The sequence below is a fragment of the Poecile atricapillus genome, chromosome 3, assembly GCF_030490865.1.
Source record: "Poecile atricapillus isolate bPoeAtr1 chromosome 3, bPoeAtr1.hap1, whole genome shotgun sequence".
Lineage (NCBI taxonomy): Eukaryota > Metazoa > Chordata > Aves > Passeriformes > Paridae > Poecile > Poecile atricapillus.
In genome coordinates, this window is record NC_081251.1 from 7,523,914 (window position 1) to 7,543,889 (window position 19,976).

Sequence of the window (19,976 nt, forward strand, 5' to 3'; positions counted from 1 at the left end):
AATTGGTCCAGGATGCACGATGGTAAGGGCCAATGAGAGCCCCTGAATATGGACCAATGGGTGAGTGGATTGAAAAATGGACCAATCATGGGTGTAGAAGACTTATAAAAGAGACTGCAGGATGGGCCTTGCAGAGTGGATATGCTTGTCTTTCTTCACTTGCCACTGTGGAGTTCAGCCTAGCCTGGCTCCTGGTTCTGTTGTTGTATCTCTTTTGTCATCAAATAAAGGATTTGGCTTCTTGTTTTTACCATCTCACAAGAGTCCAGGCCCGGTTTTTGATAGTATTTTTGGGGGCTCGTCCGGGATATTCATGCCTGGAGCCGGTCCCGGAGCAGAACAGACTTGGGTTGTGCGCAGTTTTTTTTTTTCTTTACCCCTGGACTATGTCGAGACCACTGAAGGGTTGCTGAATAAGCCCAAAGACCAGCAAAGAGTGACAACCCCAGTGAGGAGGAAATCTGCCCCACCCTGCTGCCTTCTCGAGGAAGCAAAGCCGCAACAGATAAGGTGTTGGGGTGGGGAAAGATAGAAAGGGTGCTGTGAGTGTGTGTGAGTGAGATGGGGGCTGTTCATATAGACCCCAAAGTTAGCAGGACCCCTAGTACCACACTTCTGGACTCCTGCGAGGGGGCCAGCTGGAAACAGAGGGGAAGTGATTGGGAGAGAGTGAGTGTGATTAAGCAAAGTGGATCCCTAGAGATCTGCAGGCGAGGAGGGAGACCAGCAAACCCCAGGGACCCCAAAAGGAGGGAGATGGGTGACCCCTAGGGACCCCAAGAGCCTGGAGCTTTACCTAGGAGGGGGATTCCCCAGAATCCAACCAGGAATCCTGAGAAAGATTCAGGAGAGGACTCTGAGGGCCCCAAGACCAGGAGGGTACCATAGTTGATACACCACAGTGTGGACACTTTAGAGGGAGGAGGCCACCAACTGTGGGAGGGTCCCCCTTGTCACTAGAACTAGGTAAGGAAGGTTTTAAGGGTTGGCTGTCTGAGGAATTAGGACACGGAAGTGGGGAGATAACTCTTCCTAGACAGGGGAAGAAGGGGTACCCACTCTGGGGGTTTAGGCTCCATGGGGGTTGAATTGAGGGACAGCTCAAGGAGTTAGGACCCCGAACTAAGAACCCCCCCCAATATTTTGGGGTTCATAGGGGGAAAAGAGGACTCCGGGAACCCTAAGATGGGGGCAAGGACCACAGTTTGTACCCCACAGTATGGAGACCTCAGAGGGACAAGGGGGCCACCGATTGTGGGAAGGGCCTCCTAGTTGCTAGGACTAGGAGGGAATGGTATTAGATCCTGTCATTGTAGGGATTTGATATTTTGAATACTTATCCTTGGTTTATTTAAAGTTGCTGATAAATTCCTGAATTTGTTATTTGTGGTTTCTTTGAGATTCAGATTTGCGGTGGTACATTGTTTTGTCCTTTTAATAATAATCTGTTGTTGATTTGAGTGTCTTGCATAGTTACAGGGTTCTAGGGAGTGTAGTTCTGGGGTAAGGCTTGGCCAGGAGTCCTCAGATCACTCCCTGGGAGAGAACTGTGGTATTGCGGGTCGATTGTGTGGCCATTTTAGATTGGCAACTGTGTGGGCTGACAGAGCAGCCATTTTGTTATTGCAGGCTGGTGTGTGTGGCCATTTTATATTCTAGTCAGTGGGGCGACCACTACGTAAGCATAGCAAGTTGGCAGAGCAGTTATTTTGAGCTGCGAAGAGTTATTTGCTGTAGCGGACATATTAGTTTTATTTTAAAAATATTATTTAATTGTTGTTTTCAATTGCCAGCTATTTTGTTTTTATGCCATTATATTTATTTAATTCTCCCATGCTATTTAATTATTATTTCCAATTGCCCACCATCTTGCTTTCATACTGTCATATTTATTTAATTCTTTCATGCTATTTGAATAGTATAGAAGGACAGTATGGGACAGTGTGTGGCGAAGAGTAAAAGCTGGAAAGTGAGAGGAGAAAAAGTTCCAAAATAAATACCTCCAAATAGCCCACTGGGGGAAACGTTGAGCAGGTGGGAAAAGGAGGATATGTTGAGGGATCTGGACAGGAAAAAAATGATAAAATATTGTACAGAAATATGGCCAGAAGAAAGTATATCAGAGGGCCTGGTATTCTGGCCCTGGTATGGATCCAGAGAGAAGTGGTTGTGTTTAGCACTGAATAAGCATATGAATCTAAGGGAAACACAAAATGAGAAAGAAATAAAATATGCCAATGTTTGGCTTAGCAAGTTTAAGAAAGAATGAGAAGTTAAGGTATACAAAGTAACTAAAGAGTTGGACGAAGGAGGAGAAAAAATGGAAAGAAAATGGGATCCCTTGGAAAACCTTCCACCACCTCCACCTCCAGCCCCACCTATAGTACATCATCCCCCTCCTTTGCTGTTTACACCTTACCCCACATTGTCTCAAGCTCCCCTTGCACCCCTGTCTGTACCCACATATCCAACACCTGAACCCATTCTTTCTACCTCCTATAGGAATTCTAATTTCCCTATTATTTCTGTGTAACACTGACATCCTCTTTAAAGTCTCCTATGGAGCTTCCGGACCCTACTGCCTCTCCAGTGCCCCTGTCCTAACACCTCTACAGCCTCAGCTGAACCTCCAAACTCTCAATTAAGCAATCCAAACATTCCTATAGCCCTCCTGACCCCTAGTACCCTACAACGTATCCTCTTCTTTTTCTCCCCAGTGACACAGAATGCTGAAGGGAATAAGGGGATAGATGGAGACAGTACAATTGTACAACAAGTGGGGAGAATAAGTAATACTAATTAACAAAGTTGGGGTGAAGAAGGAGGACATGGATATAATACAAGGTTTCAGGCCAAGAGGAATGAAGGTAAAGAGGAAACATCTGAAAGGTTGTTCCCATTACAGGAAGTACCCATGGGGGGTGCTAGAGGAGGTATAGGATTTGTAAACGCCCCACTAACTGCCCCTGAAGTAAGAAATTTTAAGAAAGTAATGAAAGCCTTGCTAGAAGGCCCAATTGTAATTTCCAAAAAGCTAGACCAATTCTTAGGTCCTCATGTATATACATGGGAAGAATTGAGTTCAATACTTAAAAATATTGTTTTTGCCAGAAGAAAATCAATTAATTAGGACTGCTGCAATGTGGATATGGGAAAGAGAAAATCGAATCGGCCCTAGAGGGGAAGAGAAAGTCCCAAATCATGATCCAGGATGGAATCCTAATGAGGAGGAGGGGAGAAGAAACATGCGAGATTATAGAACCCTAATAATGAGAGGTATAAGGGAGGCGGTACCAGGAGCCAATAACGCAAAATTTGCTTTTGACAGTCACCAAGAGAAGGAGGAAATACCTGGTGAATGGTTAGAAAGGTTAAAAAGAAACTTCCAACTGGATTCAAGTGTGGATCCAGAAAGCTCAGAGGGACAAGTATTAGTGAAAATACAATTTGTAACCAAAGCATGGGTAGATATAAGGAGAAAATTAGAAAAATTAGATGACTGGCAGGAAAAAGGGTTGAATAAATTGCTGACAGAAGCGCAGAAAGTATACTTAAGGAGAGAGGAGGAGAAAGCAAAAGCTAAGATTATGATAGCGGTGGTGAAAGAGTATGGGAGGGGAAAAAGGAGAAGCAAACAGAGAAGACAAAAGAGGATTATAAAGGTGGGAGGAGGGAAAGGAAGAAGGGGAGGAGGAGAGGAGATTCCAAAGGTCAGGATTAGTTCGTTATTATTGTAATGGAAAAGGACATATTAGGAAGTTTTGTAAGAGGCAACAACATGAGTATATAGCAAAGGAACAAGACACCTTAGAGAAAAAAGGGATGACTAGGGGTGTCAAGGGTTCTATGCTCTGAGGGACGAAATAAAACATCGGAAAGAACCCTTGGTAAAATTGGAAGTGGGCTCTCAGAGTGAAGAATGTGAGATTTTAGTTGACTCAGGGACAGATAGGTCTAGTATTTCCAAGATTCCAAAAGGATATAGATTAAGTGATAAGACATGTAAAGTAAATGGTGCTGAGAATAACCCATTTGAAGTATTTATTACAGAGGAAGTAAAAGTTAAAGGGGGTTTCCAAGAAGGATATGTGGATTTGTTATATATACCAGATATAAAGTGTAATCTTTCAGGCAGAGACCTCCAAGTACAGCTGCAAACAGGAATAATACCAACTGAAGGCCAAATGGTAGCCAAGATGTTAATATTAAAAGAGGACAAAAGTGAAATAGATCCAAAAGTATGGGGAGAAAAGGAACAACATGGTTTATTGGATATTCCTCCCATAGAAATTAAAATGAAGCCTGGGTTACTACCTATATGAGTATGGCAGTACTCAATATCAGTAGAAGGGAGACAAGGTTTAAATGGAGTTATTAAAGAATTGATCAAAGGAGGAATATAAGAATCATGTATGTCACACCACAACGCTCCAATTTTGCCTGTTAAAAAACCTGATGGTACCTACCAACTGGTACGAGATTTGAGAGAAATAAACAGACCATTACCAGATATCCAGTGGTAGCTAACCCCTATAATTTACTGAATAAGATACTATCAAATACATAAATGGTTTAGTGTTATTGATTTAAAGATGCTTTTTGGTCCTGTCCTTTGGAAAAGGAAAGCAGAAAATGGTTTGCCGTCAAGTGGACTGATGCAGAAGCAGGCAGAAAACAATTACAGTGGACTCAGTTGCCACAGAGTTTCACAGAATCCCCCAGTTTATTTGGACAGGCCTTGGAAAACTTGATGAATCAATTCAAACCTATAGGAGGGATACAAATTTTACAGTATATAGATTATTTATTAGTTTCAGGGGAATTGAGAGGTGAAGTACGAAGAACAACAATTAGCTTATTAAATTATGTGGGAGAGAAAGGATTAAAGGCATCAAGGAAAAAGTTACAATTTGTAGAATCCAAGGTAAAATATTTAGGACATTTAATTGGGCAGGAATACAAAAAATTATATCTGATTCGGGTACAGGGAATATTGTCATTGCCAGCACCAAGGACTAAAACAGATATGAGAAAATTGTTAGTGTTAATTGGATACTGTAAATTTTGGATAGAAGAGCATACAAAATTGGTAAAGTTTTTATATGACAAATTATTAGATAAAGAACCTACTACATGGGAAGAAGAAGATAAAAGAAGGTTAAAAGAATTAAAAGAAAAATTGATTAGTTGCCCAGTTTTAAGTTTACCAGTTTAAATCAGTTGTTTATTTGTTAATGTAAGTGAAGGAATAGCATATCATACACTGAACTGTGTCCGTGTGAATCATTCCGTGCCCTACAGCGACAGGGAGTGTGTGGAAAGTGTAATTCATCAGAATGTTGTGTGAAACTAGATGATCACAGCGAGATAATTGAAAATATTACCACCACCATTAGAAAACTGGCACACATCCCTGTTCAGAAATGGTCCTCTTTGGTAGCAACTAGTTGGTGGGATAATCTTTTAAGCAGAGAATGGAGCAAGAAATTGTTAATCATCATGGGTGGCGCATTAATCAGTGTTTCTTTCCTTTCCTGTTTAATTCCATATGTGATCTGGGCTATTATGAAAACGGTGCAAAAATCCCTTGAACTGAGCTTGAAAAAAGAATTAAATTAAAACATCGGCCTGATAAAAACTGAGAACCTCGATAAAAAGCCAGAACCAGAATCGGCATTGACCCTGTACAAGAAGTACCAAAAGCTCCAGAAATTTTATTGAGCTTATGGAGAAGACATTTGAAGATTAACTGAGTGATACTTGCTCAATAGGCTGTTTGATGCGGGCTTAAGCTCGTAAAGACTGTTTTATGAACTGTTAATTCAATTTGGGCTTAAGCCCGATCAAAGTTTTAGAGGGGGCAGTTGTTATGAGTGTTCTAAGATAAATATTTTAATGAGTTACGTTAATTAATGGTGTTGAGTTGGGAGTTAAATGATTGTTCACTTGTGATTGGGATCCCAGAGGAGTGATAGAAACCATTTGAAGTTGATAAGATGTCGGGTAGTAAAGCAAAGAACATTCTGGAAGAGAAGCTCCCAGAGAATGACATTCACATCAAGGACAACTATTGGTGGAGGGGAGGACCAATCATTCAACACCCTAAGAGAATGATTGGTCCATGATGTGCCATGGTAAGGGCCAATGAGAGCCCCTGAATATGGACCAATGGGTGAGCAGATTTAAAAATGGACCAATCATGGGTGGAGAAGACTTATAGAAGTGACTGCAGGATGGGATTGCAGGAGGATTCATCTTCCTTGGGTTGCCACTGTGGAGTTCAGGCTAGCCTGGCTCCCGGTTCTGTTGGTGTGTCTCTTTTGTCATCAAATAAAGGGTTTGGCTTCTTGTTTTTACCATCTCACAAGAGTCCAGGCCCTGTTTTTCACACCAATGACTGCAATAGAAAGTTATTTTAAACCACAGTGGATTGCAAAGTTCTCTGGGGACAGTGGAGGAGGGACAACATCACTACCAGCACTGAATCAGGCTGTGTACTAGAAAGAAGGCTTCGTGATATTTTCATCTTCAGGAGCACATCAATTATTAGCTCTTCTAGTCATATGAGAAGAAAAGAATTTTTAGCTATACTTGATTCTAAATTTGTTCATTTTTAAAGAGGAGTTTAAAAACCTGAATCTAAAAATTACATTATTTCAGGAAAAAAAAAGTCTACAGAAAAATCCCACACATATGCATTACCACTTTTAAGTAGTCTGAAGTGCTAGATTTATTCCCTGACAGCTCAAACACTCAAGAGCCGGTGACTAGGACACAGAGAAAAGCATGATTTGATTCTTCTGCAAAGCTCAAAGAGATATCATCAGACTTTCAGAACAGTACTGATTCTGATGGCAGATCACCAGGCAGAAACCCAGGGGGTTTAAGGATGTGAAGCAGCGAGCTCTAAACACCGCTGCTCCTCAGGAACAGAGTCCAGGGCAGCCTCCCCAGCGCGTTTACAGCATCAGCTCCCACACCCTCAGTGCCGGTGGAGTAAATCGAGCCTGAGACACTCAGAATTGTACAGTCACAGCTCTGCTCAGCTGGAGCCCACCCTGTCACACACACCGGCACAGCCACGGGCAGTAGGCCGAGCTGCCCCGTGTGCTGGGGCAGTGGCCAATCTCTGCCGCAAGGCCAAGCATGAAAGCAGATTTCTGTGCCAACCCGCAGAATAATCCAGGTCGTTAGGAAAAACAGTGCTGAGCCGTGCTAAATTTATGACTCTTCATATGTGTCACTCCAAAGTAAAAAGACCTCGCCCTGTTCCTCCCCTGGAGCTGCCGGGGAGTAGCCGAGTGCAAGGGAGAGGGGCTGGGATTGGACTCTGCTCCCGAGGACAGGCTGGGTTTGTTCCGGGGCACACATTGTCCGTCCCTCTTCACGGAAAAAGGTGAGTTTGGCAGTGTGCTCGGGAGCCACACAGTGTCTTAAAATTGTTGTTTCCAGCCACTGCTGGCAGATCTGGGAGTTTGAAATGGTTGGAAACTTGTATCTCAGTTCCTGTGGTTTTCTGTGCATTTGCGAGTAATGTAAACATTCAGATCCTCTTGGTTTTTTGGTTTGGTTTTGGTTTTATTTTTTTTACATTTTTGTGGGCCTGCTACTAGCAACAAAGACAATAATTTATAAAAAAACAGGTTGATGAATGGTGATGAAAGAGGAGCTTCTTTTACATCTTGTTTTTAACTGACTAAATTTGGACCCAGTTAGGACAGCAGAAACAATTGCTACAGGGTGGCATCAGGTGGGCTTCCCTTTGAATTTTTTTGCTGATACAGGCAAATTTTGTGGGACTGGATTAAATGGTGGAAAACAACGGATAGACAGCCAGCCTCAGAAAGAAAAGCCTTTAAATTGCGTTTTATACAAATACTTGGAAGTGCTTATTCACCATAAAATAGCCATAGAGCACCACCCTGTGGGGATTGATATCCCTGGGGTTTCAAGCTGTTTATCGTTCTGCATTTGCAGCCTTATCACAGATAATCAGGAATGCACTTAGCTTTCCCTATGCAGAAGTCAGTGATTTTCACAGAGGGCAGGGTGGTCTGTCACACAGTGCTGGTTATGTGAAGAGGTGCTGGCCTGCAGCCCATCCTGTGCTGCACTCAGTGCAGTACCAGCTCTCAGGAAGTAACACAGTTGTTCCCGTTGTGATTGCCTCTCCTTGTCATCTCCTTCCACCCAGCACCCAGGGAGCAGAGAGAAGACTGTTCAACATTTGATTTTACCACGCCAGGAGGAAGCTTGACAGCTCAGCCCACCTCAAGAGCTGCTGGTGCCAAAAGGATCCTAGGAACAGCATCTGAGGAGGTACCTGAAAGACTCCTGCAGCAGTGAGATTCTGTACCACAGCAAATCAGGCACACAGGAATGACCTCCTGAAGCAAGGGAAATAAATAGGGATTTTTAAGGCCGTTTGTTACCTTTCATTGTTACCTTTTCATTGTGCAGATTTTCCCACTGCACATAAGTGTGCCTGCATTCATGCAACATTTTATCAGTTTGGGTTTTTTGGGTTTTTTTGTTTTTATTTTTTAGAGAAAATGTTTGCAGCCTATTTTGACTGCCCAGGAGGCCCAGAAAATCTCTATATTAAAGAAGTGATGAAACCAGATCCAGGAGAAGGAGAAGTTCTTGTGAAGGTCTCTGCCAGTGCTCTGAATAGGGGCGATTTACTCCAGGTACAATATGTTAAGCAGATTTATGCACCCAAAAGCAACAGAGATTTTTCAAGCCCCTCTGTGAAGTTTTGACAGATCTGATGAGCTAAAAGAGTTTGAACCTGGTGAGATTTGGATGGGGGAGTTCATAGGGCTGAAAGAAGAGGTGTTTGTTAATTCAGCAGATAAATGTTTTTGTCTGAGTACAGTGCTGGGCTGGCATGGAAAGGCAGCTGCCTTTCAACAAAACATGTAAAACTGAAGCTCTGTTCTTTCTAGATCTTAGACTCTTTTCTGGGCATTTGAGATGAAAAGGAAATGTTCTAATGGCACAGTTCCAGTGGGAGAAAATTTATTCAAATTCACTTTCAAATTACTGGTTTAAGCTGCAAGCTGTGCTCTGAAATGGAGACCATAGTACCTCCACAGCAGGGATTAACCTGGACAAAGCAGACTTACAAATACTTCAATTTATTCTTATTTTAAGAATAAAATTAGGAAGAATAATACTTAGGAAGCAGACGTGTTTCCAGAGGCTAGAAGATCCTCAAATTACTGCAACATATGCATAGGGCAAAATCAGGATTGAACAGATAGGAATTTTAACTGGAGACATGTGAGTGAAATATTGCAGGTCATTACACTCATTGATGTTTGGCTTTTCCTTTCTCGCTTTTTTTGTTTGATTGGTTTTGGTTTTTTTGTTTGTTTGTTGTTTCAGAGGAGAGGGAAGTACCCTCCCCCCAAAGGAGCAAGTGATATTTTAGGCCTAGAAGCAGCTGGGAGCGTGGCTGGGCTGGGTCCTGGCTGCTCGGGCCGGTGGAAGATCGGCGATGCAGTGATGGCTCTGCTCTCTGGGGGAGGCCAGGCACAATACGTGACAGTGCCCGAAGGCCTCCTGATGCCAATTCCCAAAGATATGACTTTTATTCAGGCTGCAGCCATTCCTGAAGCCTGGCTAACAGCATTTCAGCTGCTCCATTTTGTAGGTGAGAGGTGCATTTGCCCATTTATTCCACCAAAACAGTTCATCTTCCCTTCTGTTACAAAATCCTCTCCTTGCTGCCTCCATTTGAATGTTGTCTGCATTCAAAGAACCTTTTCTCTGGCACTGTGTTCCTGTGGGTCCAAATCCAGTATGTCAGACACAAATCCCTGAATCTTGACCGCCTCTCCCCAGTGGCAACCTACCCTGCTGATTACATATTTACAAGGAAGGATATGTAAAGATGGTCAGATTTCATCTGTATTTCTCAGTTTGAATCACTAAATGGTTTGGGTTGAAAATGATCTTAAAGATCATCTAGTTCCACTCCCCTGCCGTGGACAGGGACACCTTCCATTAGGCCTAAACCCTGAAATTATTCCCATATTAACACACACCTGAAAACACATCTTACTTCTGAGGATCTGGCTTCACTGCCTGTATGACCATATTTATCTCTAATTGCTTGTGGACCTACAGTAGGCAACATCTTGTACCTTGTTTACCAGAGATATTATTTGTAGGTAAAATCCACTCTGAGCTGATTTAAAACAGACAGAAACCCACACTCTTCATTTTAAAAATACGCTGCCAAGGTAATAAACAGTAGCACTTGCCAGGGTTTTCCTAAGGCGAGGAATGTCCTTCCACGCTCTTCAGCAGTAGCATCTAAAATATCCAATAAGAAACAAAAGTTCCAAACATAACTTCCCTGCAGACCTGCTTCAAGCAGTGTTGCTTCCTGGGGATCAGTGAGAGGCTACTTGGCACCCCACTTTCAGGAGAAATCGGTGAAACACAAAGTAATGCAACCAATAGATAGTAAAATGATTTGTAAGACTGGTCTTTAACGTTATCCAGCATTTCTGGTACTCCTCATTGCTGAGTGCCTGATTTCTCAGGATGAACATTCTCCAAGTGTTCTTCTACTGATGGTATAAAAAGGTTGTGACTGCACTCACTTAAGCATCTTGGTCACAGATGCCCAGAACTGCACATGGCCAAGACAAAGTCCCTTCACTGAGGCTGGTAAAATGATGTCCTGTCAGCACACAGCAACCTCTGCTACTTCTGGATTTCTGTCTTTTATGAAGGCTACAAAGATGTCCAATTGTCCAAAGTCCAGTCAAGGGCATCTCTTTCAACCTCTTCTTCAGTATCTTCCAGACTGTTCATGTTTTAATCCAAAGGTTAGGCCCAAAGGGTGACCACTTTCCTTATGCCCACCTCCAGGTAAAGTACAGGAGGGTGAGAGAGTGTTGATCCATGCTGGAGCCAGTGGGGTTGGCATGGCAGCCATTCAGCTGGTGAGACTGGCAAAGGCTATTCCCATTGTGACAGCAGGAACTCAGGAGAAACTGGAAGCAACAGCAAACGCTGGAGCAGCTGCAGGGTTCAACTACAAGAATGAAGACTTCAGCGAAAAGGTTTTGGAGTTCACCCAAGGTAAAAACCTCTTTGTGAAAGTACAAATGAACCTCCCAACATGTGGACACACACTCAGTTTCAGCTGTCACTCAGTGAGGGAGCAGACAGTAGTGACCCTGTAAGCGCAATATCCTGTTCAGCCCAGAATGAGCCTTTCCTTAGTTTAATTGTGCTGTTTTCTGCATGGGCTCTCTGGCTGTGTTCATTGTGGGTATAAATATTATGCCTTGTTATTGCTGTCTCCCCAGGGAACAAATCCCCACATTTTGGTGTTTGAATCATCACAGAAGTGAAGCATGGCCTGGGTTGGAAAGGACTTTAAAGATCATCTCGTTCCAACCCCCTGCCATGGGCAGGGACACCTTCCACTAAACCAGCTTGTTCTGAGCTCCATCCAGCCTGGCCTTGAACACTTCCAGGAATGGGGCATCCACAGCTTCTCTGGGCAACCTGTGTCAGTGCCTCGCCCCACTTAATTCTTGAACTGTTAGAAAAATGTATCTTTTCTAAGCATTTGGTTTATGTGGTTTATGCCTGAGTCTGCTTATGGGTAACTGATGATTCTTCTTTTGTGCTTGATTCTGTAATTCCCTTACAAATCATTGTTCCAATTCCTAATTTCAGTAGAAAGAGTTAAATAAGAATTGCAGGGTTGATTCGGTACCTATGAATAACAAGGTTTTAGTTTTGCTTGAAATTAATTAATGCAGCTTGACTTCATTGCTGAAATCTCTTCTGTTTCTGCTTGAGGTTCTGGAGTCGATATTATTTTAGATTGTGTTGGGGCCTCACACTGGGAGAAGAATATCAACTGTCTGAGTACTGATGGCCGGTGGATTATTTATGGACTGCTGAGTAGAGGTGAAATCCATGGGGATTTGCTGGCAAGGCTGCTTTCCAAAAGAGCCAGCATCCACACGAGCCTGTTACGGCCCCGACACAAGGAGGCAAGTAGTGGCTATAAGCAGTATATGCAGTTTGATCTTAAAAATCTTAATAGTTTTGAAAGCTTTCTTTTAAAACCAGTGTTAAACACATTCTTGCCAAAAAAAGCCCCGCCTTGAACTGTACTACATACTTTGGAAAATGTCACAAAATTAAGGTTTTTTTTTATTTTTTATTTTTATCAAATTCCTCCCTTAATGAGAGGAATGACACCCAGGACTTATTAATGTGCTTCGTGAATACCATAATTTAGATATTTGGCCCTAGAAGAAATAAAACTCCAGTGAACAGGCAACTTGATCAGGTCTGAGAAGGGGAAAATAAAAATCTCTATTAGATCACTTCAAAGTTAAAACTGAGCATTTGGATGCCCAGTTACCAAGGAAAACTCATTTTATGTGGAATATTCCAGTAAAAGATCTGCAGTACAGAGCCCTGCATGGTTTAAGACAGATTATTTACAAGAACTTTTGTCAGTTTAATTCAAATGGTTCTGCACTGAGCTCACACCACTTGCTTTGGAGAATTTCATTGAATTAAGATGTAATAAATGTAAAACCTGTTCTCTTGTTTGTAATTTAGACCTGTCACGTGTTTTTATCTTCATTGTAAGAATGTCAGGCAGAGGGCTGTGCACATTTTATATGCCGTGCTCTGAGGCAGCCCGGTGAGTGACGCGAATGGGAATAACCTTCCAGGTGTTTATTCTCCGCAGTACAAGGAGCGCCTGGTGAGAGCCTTCGCGGAGGAGGTGCTGCCCCATTTTTCCGCAGGGGCTTCCCCGCGTCTCCAGCCCCTCGTGGACAGCGTTTACCCCCTGCACGCCATCGCTGAGGCACACAGGGCTATGGAGGAAAACAGGAACATCGGCAAAATCGTCATCGAAATTCCCGTTTGCTTCAAGAAAGGGCCGCTGCAGTAGCTGCTCTGGGACGGTCACTGCGGGGGCTGCACTGCGGCCATCCTGCCGCCTCTGCTGCACATCGGGAGCGATTCATGTGGGTGGCGAGGAGGGGGAAAGGATACGGAGGAAGCTTTTATTAAAGAGGTTCGTGTGACAATTCCTGCACCATGGACCGAACGTGTGGGGCCGCGACTGGGCCGGACTGAGGCGCGGGGGGCGGGGTCGCGCGGGGGGGCAGGGTCACGCGGGGGGGCGGGGCTTGATCGCGGGGCGGGCCCAAAGGCAGGGCCGGGGACGAGGTCACGTGGAGAGGGGTTGGCGCGGCTCGCGCGCTGCCGCTTCCCGCCCGGTGCACGCCGGGACGGATCCGGTTCCGTGAGGGGGGCGCGCGGTGCCTGCTGGGATAGATCCGCGCTTCCGGCTCATCGCTCCCGGTTCACACCGCTGCCTCCGCTCCAGCCTCCTTCCCCGCCGGTGTTTCTGTGCCAGGCCACGGCCCCCGCTCACCGCTCGCAAGCATGGCGATGCAGGCAGCCAAACGAGCCAACGTGAGTGCGCTGCCCTGCCCTGCCCTGTCCCGTCCCGATCCTGCCGGGCTGGGTTCTGGCTGCATCCCCGTCCCGCTGCAGGCTCCGTCCCGCTGCTCGGACGGGAACGCGGCGGGGGGGTGGAGCTGGGTGGTATGAAGGCCCGTTCCAGCCTCAGTCATTCCGCGCTTCAGTGACTCCATGATTTAGCCCCTAGGCTGCTGGGTTTAAGGTTTGCAGTAGGTGCTTTGGGTCTAACACATCGCCTGTCCTTCCCCCATCAGATCCGGCTCCCTCCGGAGGTCAACCGGATCCTGTACATCAGGAACCTGCCGTACAAAATCACGGCCGAGGAGATGTACGATATTTTTGGGAAGTACGGGCCCATCCGGCAGATCAGAGTGTGAGTATTTCTGTTTTCTTTGGACCATGAAGGGGTTGACGTGCTTCAGTGCCAGTGGCAGCTGATTTTCACTGCTGCCCTGGAGCAGCTCCCCGAGTGCCAGAGGGGGATGTGAAGGTGCACTTAACACGTGAAGTTGTTAATTCACTTAATTATTCTGAAATAATTCTGAATTAATTATTAAAATTATTCTGCTGGGAGGTGCAGAGAATGAGCTTAAATTTGAGATGAATTTGGGGAAGTTGATAAAATACGAGAGACTTGTTTGCTTAAGTAAGTTTCAAATACAGCTGAAGTTTTACCTTGACTCCGGGTAAAAATAGGAAAGGCAGAAGCTGAGTACAGTTTTCCTGTTTTATGAGTATCTGGTAATTAGCTAGTGGGAAAACAGAAATGTTGCTGTTGCTGGATCTGTAGAAACAAATACCAGCAGCAACCCCTGTGTGTGAGAGACAGAATGTCCTCAGGCCATACTGTGTCTGGACAGTGGAGACATGACTGTACCTTTGGTTCTAAAATGCATGGTGGTTGTACAAGTCTGCAGTGACTCCAGTGTTCCTGGTTAGTTCAAATGCTGAGGACATGAGCTCTGATCATCATAGGAGGGTTTGTGTTGGAAGGGACCTTAAAGACCATTTCATTCCAACCCCCTGCAGTGGGCAGGGACACCTTCCACCTGACAAGGTTGCTCCAAGCCTCATCCAACCTGGCCTTGAACACTTCCAGGAATGGAGCACCCACAGCTTCCCTGGGTAACTTGTTTGACTGATTGTTGTGTAGAGTAAAGTGAGTTTTACAGAGTTGCCCTCAGTAAGTAAAGGACACCAAGGGGACACGTCCTGCTGGTGCCATTCTGGGATGTGACACCAGACAGACCCTTCTCGAGCAAGGAAGGGTAGTGGATGTGGCTGGAGAAGTAGCTGAGTGTAAACACTGCCTGGCCAAATAGGTGGAATCTTTTGCTAATGAGCATGAAGGAGAGCCAGTAGTTAAGTTTTCTGAAAACCTGTGTGCTGCTGCAGCATGAAAGTGGGCACAGAATTAGGATGTATCAGGGGCTTTCCACTGGAGTGATGCACTGGTGTGTGCATCCAGCAGTTTGTTCAGAACTACTAATACATGTAATTCCCGCAGAAATCCAAACATCATCAGTGCCAAGCCATAACGTGTAAGGCTTTTTGTAAAGGCTTTTGTGCTGTGTGCAGTGTTTATCCCATTCTCCTTCTTACTTTTGTGCAGGATGGGTATGTGTGTGATACTGTTTGCCCTTGGGAGTTCTCAGAAGCACCTCAGGGACAGTTCTGACTGTGAGATCTCTATCACTGTCTTTTTTAGTTGAAACCTTTGGGATCTGTAAACTCTGCAGCCCCTCTGGGCTCATTACTGTTCCATGCCCAGACATGCGTCCCATCTATGGAATTGGTGCTCCCGTGGGTGATGGCTGTGCCTCAGCAGTGGGTTTGTACCAGCAGGGCTGCTCTGCCTCTAAAATTGACTTTGTGATATGCCAGAAGCCCTATTCCATCCTAGGGACACATCTGATCCAGACCGCCACTGACAGCCAAGTCTTGTAATATTAAATAAAAGCTAATTGCTATAATAAAGATTTAAATCATTTCTAGACCAAACATGGCAAAAGCTTCAACGACCCAGTTGTTGTGGAGAGGTGCATTTCCTTTATGGAGTAAAATACAGCACATTTTCCTGTTGTCTCTGACTCTGAAGTGTTTGGTGTGGAAAGCAGGGATGTAGTTTAATACCTAGAAAAAAAAACAAAATTATTTTTTAATGAAGTTGCAGTAATTCATCTAATCTCAGTCACTGTGAAATTAAATAAGGTATTTCTTGTTCATTTTATTTGACCTTGATTCTGCCCTTGCTGTGCAGTGGAAATACCCCTGAGACCAGAGGAACAGCCTACGTGGTCTATGAGGACATCTTCGATGCTAAGAATGCCTGTGACCACTTGTCTGGGTTCAATGTGTGCAACAGATACCTCGTGGTTCTCTACTACAACGCAAACAGGGTACGTGCACCTGGGCTGGGGAAGTCACCTCTGAGCAGAGCTGTCACAAAAAAACAACCCCAGCATCAGCTTGTAAAGACAGTTGCTTTGGTATTTTTAAGAAATAAAATCCAAACTGTTAGAGGGAGTGAATGGGATACACGGTCAGAGTTTCATATTTACTTTTTGATTTGTGTGCCAAAAAAATACCTTTGGACAAAGGGTGTGAAAAACATGTTTGTGGGTAGTGTATTCTGTAGAAGAGGGTGCAGATGCCCCACAATTGCACAGCTGCAGCAGGAGCTGAGATCTTATTTATGGGTAAGAAGTTCTCGATGTTCTCAGTGTCACTGAGAGCATCTAGGGGCCTGTGACATTCTCCAAAGGCAAGAATCAAACAGTGCTCTGGGTGTGTGATGGTGATACAGTTCACAGTGATGTTGGTTCCAGATACTGGGAAATAACTTGTCCTAAAATGAGAGGCTTCTTACATCTTACATCTTTTATTTTCCTAATCACAGGCATTCCAAAAGATGGACACAAAGAAGAAAGAAGAACAACTTAAGCTTCTCAAAGAAAAATATGGAATTAACACAGACCCGCCAAAATAAACTGATCTTTTTTGGAAAACTGTTTTCAAGCCCTGCCATTGAGTTCTTGGCCTAAATATAGGAATTCTTAAAGTGTAATTTTTTCTCATATAAATTTGATAAGCTGCAATATAAGTCTTTATATCTTCAGATTAGGATTAAATAAATGTAGAACACAGGGAGATCTGCTGTAACATTAAATCCCCCAAGGCGACCTGTCTTCTCTGTGCTGAGGGTGACCTGGTAAAGGCTGCATGGGTACAGGGATGTCCATGTGTGTGACAGGAGGGAGCCCAGCTGTGGGAACAATGCCCACATCTCACCTGGAGATCCTGTGCTGTGCACCTCATTTTGCAGCTGCAAGGGGCTCACAGCAATACTCACATTTACTAGCTGGAACTAATGAGAAACTAAACACTTGTCATTTTGCGCTGAGTGGTTCTATTTTACTCATTCCTCAGAGAAACTATTATGATTAATAAATCAGATGCTACAAGAAGTTCAGTAATGGCTCCTGAAGAGTGAGCTCCAAGCCAGCTCTGGGGGAAAGCAGTCACGATGGCTGAGGTGTGATTTCAGCTTTGGGTGGGTGAAGTCCCATTGTGTGCCTGACCCAGAGCATCCCACTGGAGCAGATCTGCCCTGCCTTCCCTTGCACACAGGCACTGGGGCTGCGAGCCAGAGCCGTGTTTAGTGTGTGATCAGTGTGTGATTCCTCCACCCCTGCCTCTGTCCCCTGAACCTGTTTTTGCAGCAAGAAGCCTTGCAGGCCACAGTAACCCCAGGAGGTCAGGAACAGGCACTGGGAGACCTGGAGCCCTGTTGGGGGTTAGGTGTCCTTTTTTTGTTGTTTTGGCTTGCCCGTGGAATTTTACCCATTAGGTGCTGGGACAACCTAACTGTGGGTATTTAGTGGGTGCTCGACAAAGGACTAAGAGTGGCCGGGCCCGGGGGGTGGGGAGGGGGCAGGAAAGGAGGGTGGGGACAGTTTTTGGCTGGCTTTCTTTGGCTTCGGGGAGGGACATTCTTTTTTTGGGGGGGCGCGGAGCTGCTGCGGTAGAGAGAAGGGAATTTCGCCTCCCTCAGATGGAGCTGCTGCTTCTCCTTCTTCCCTCTTTGTTGGTGGCCTCGCACCCCCTGTCCTGCCGGGACGTGTGGCAGCCACCGCCGCGGAGCTGCTGATCCACTTCATCCACCGGCCCAGGATCTCTGCTCATTCCTCTGCTGATCCACCTCATCCACCGGCCCAGGATCTCTGCTCATTCCTCTGCTGATCCACTTCATCCACCGGCCCAGGATCTCTGCTCATTCCTCTGCTGATCCACCTCAGCCACCGGCCCAGGATCTCAGCTCATCCCTGCTGTTCCAGCTGAGTGTTCCTCAGAGCCCCGCAGGAGCACCGGGACTGCCGGAGGGGTTTGTGAAAACAAAGCCTCTCCTCCATCCCGTCTCAGCCGAGAAAGCTGTCACAGGGTCCCTGGTTCTATGTTCTTGCTAATGCTGTAGTTATTGTTGTTTGTTTGCCTGGTTATACTAGTAAAGAACTGTTATTCCTATCCCCAGATCTCTGCCTGAAAGCTCCTTGATTTCAAAATTATAATAATTCGGAGGGAGGGGGTCTACATTCTTTCATCCCAAGGTATCCTCCTGCCCTCCCTAGCAGACACCTGTCTTCTAGAACCGAGACAAGCCCAGTAGCTGGGTTAGGTGAGCAGTCCCTCCATGGCCAGCCTGGCTTCCAGGTCCTGCCCATCACATTAACACAAACTGGAGTTCCCAGGCGAGAACCAGATTGCATTAATATGTTTAAATTAATGAAGTATTGCTGGGAGATTTGCTTCAGTGTGATCATCCACAGCTTTTCAAGGATTGCAAACTGCTCTGCCACCACATATCTATCTTTTATATATATAAATACATATATGCCATGTATATATGTACACATCCATGTACCAAACACCTGGATAACTGAAATGATTTACACCAATGGCTGGGCACTGAGGAGGCTCCTTGCTGAAATGGGAACTGGAGGTTCTTGTTGCCATGCTGGATTTATGGTTCTAATAAATAATGAACACTGACAATAAATACCAAAGTGCCAATAATGGTGCTGTGTGCTGCCAGCCTTGTTTTAAATCATATGCAAATACCACATTGCTTCTGTCAATAGCAGAGAGCATGGTGCTTGCACTGCAGTGTCTGTTTTGATGAGGATTTGATGCTGTTTGAAAAACATACATAAAAAGCAATTCTTTAGGGTAATAAGATTAATAAAATTTCGTTCAATGAATCCTCAAGATCAGCAGCTTTTGATTTCTCAGAGAGCTCAGCTGCTGTCTTTCATTAAATATTCCATTTCATAGTTTTTCTTCCAGTGCCTGTTCAGGGCTTTCAGTGTCCCTGCACATGTAAAATGAAATAATAATTTGTACCTGCAAGACAGAGGGAATGGAAATGGAATGCCCGGAGGACTGTTTTGATGAGATCTACTCAAGATTTTGTTTGAAATGTAATATCAAAGAACAGGGAAATGAGTTCAGCTCATGAATGGCAGAGGGGCAGCAATAAAGCAGATGTTACCAGCCTCGCACTCTGCATCTGTGCTGGTTTTGTGTGTGATCACTTCCCGTTTAATTTTTCAGGAAGTAGGGCATGAAATTAAGACTGGAAGGTCATTTTTTCCCCATTGAATCTGTTTAGAAATTAGTAACAAGAGTATATCTGATTACACAGGCAATGACAGTAAATTTTTTCCTATCTACTATATAGGGGTAATAATTTTACGTACTGTGTTGATCGATGATACAATTAAATAAATTAACGCATTTGGAGTCAAATAAAGAGCTGAAGATTACATTTCCTCGAAGACTTAATTTCCTTAAGTATCACAAAGCACAATTAGTTTTCCTTTCAGATTTTTTCTTTTTAATGAAATTGGCATGAAAAATGTAATAATCCGTTTCCAACCAAGGTCTCTGCAGAGAGGAGGCGATGAGGGGGAGCTTCATCAGCCAGCTGTAATAAGGATTTTATGGAGTGGGTAATGGCTGGTTTGTGCTGGGAGGGCAGAAGGGAAGAGCACAGTAGCAGCGCTGCAGATAGAGGTGATAAGATCAAGTACTATCAGCTCTCAGAGCCCAGCAGGAACGTGGTTTCCCTGGTGAGAAACCCACAGGCGCAGAAGGACACAGCCATGCCCTGCCTGTTGTCTCAAATACAGCAGAAGCTCCCAAACAGCAAGGCCAAGAGGGGATGGAGGCAGCAGGGGGCTGTTCCAGGGTCACTCACACAATCCTTGGCATTGCCATTCACTGTTGGGGCATTCAGGAAAGGGCCCAAAGCAGGTGCTGGTCTCTGGTGAGACCCCACCTGCAGTGCTGCATCCAGCTCTGGGGTGCCCAGCACAGGGAGGACATGGACCTGCTGGAGCAAGTCCAGAGGTGGGACCAGGATGATCAGAGGGATGGAGCACCTCTCCCATGAGGAAAGGCTGGCAGAATTGGGATTGTTCAGCCTGGAA

The 19,976-nt window shown here is 44.8% G+C and overlaps 2 protein-coding genes across 5 annotated transcripts; both read left to right on the forward strand.

Annotated features, from left to right (window-relative positions):
• Positions 1–7,293: 7,293 nt before the first annotated feature.
• Positions 7,294–13,129, forward strand: TP53I3 (tumor protein p53 inducible protein 3). Of its 4 annotated transcripts, none has more exons than XM_058836092.1 (7): positions 7,294–7,396; positions 8,195–8,319; positions 8,550–8,690; positions 9,391–9,658; positions 10,888–11,100; positions 11,833–12,029; positions 12,743–13,127. In XM_058836092.1, the coding sequence occupies exons 3-7, from the start codon at positions 8,553–8,555 to the stop codon at positions 12,947–12,949; spliced, it is 1,023 nt and encodes a 340-aa protein (XP_058692075.1). In that variant the 5' UTR covers positions 7,294–7,396; positions 8,195–8,319; positions 8,550–8,552; the 3' UTR covers positions 12,950–13,127. The 4 variants fall into 4 exon arrangements, with proteins under 4 accessions (XP_058692075.1, XP_058692072.1, XP_058692071.1 ...); XM_058836089.1 differs by lacking the exon at positions 7,294–7,396 and adding an exon at positions 7,398–7,526 and having other exon boundaries at positions 10,999–11,100; positions 12,743–13,129; XM_058836088.1 differs by lacking the exon at positions 7,294–7,396 and adding an exon at positions 7,398–7,526.
• Positions 13,130–13,243: 114 nt separating this feature from the next.
• On the forward strand, positions 13,244–16,891 carry SF3B6 (splicing factor 3b subunit 6). Its single transcript, XM_058836093.1, has 4 exons — positions 13,244–13,479; positions 13,743–13,861; positions 15,749–15,887; positions 16,388–16,891. The coding sequence occupies exons 1-4, from the start codon at positions 13,450–13,452 to the stop codon at positions 16,475–16,477; spliced, it is 378 nt and encodes a 125-aa protein (XP_058692076.1). The 5' UTR covers positions 13,244–13,449; the 3' UTR covers positions 16,478–16,891.
• The last annotated feature ends 3,085 nt before the right edge of the window (positions 16,892–19,976 follow it).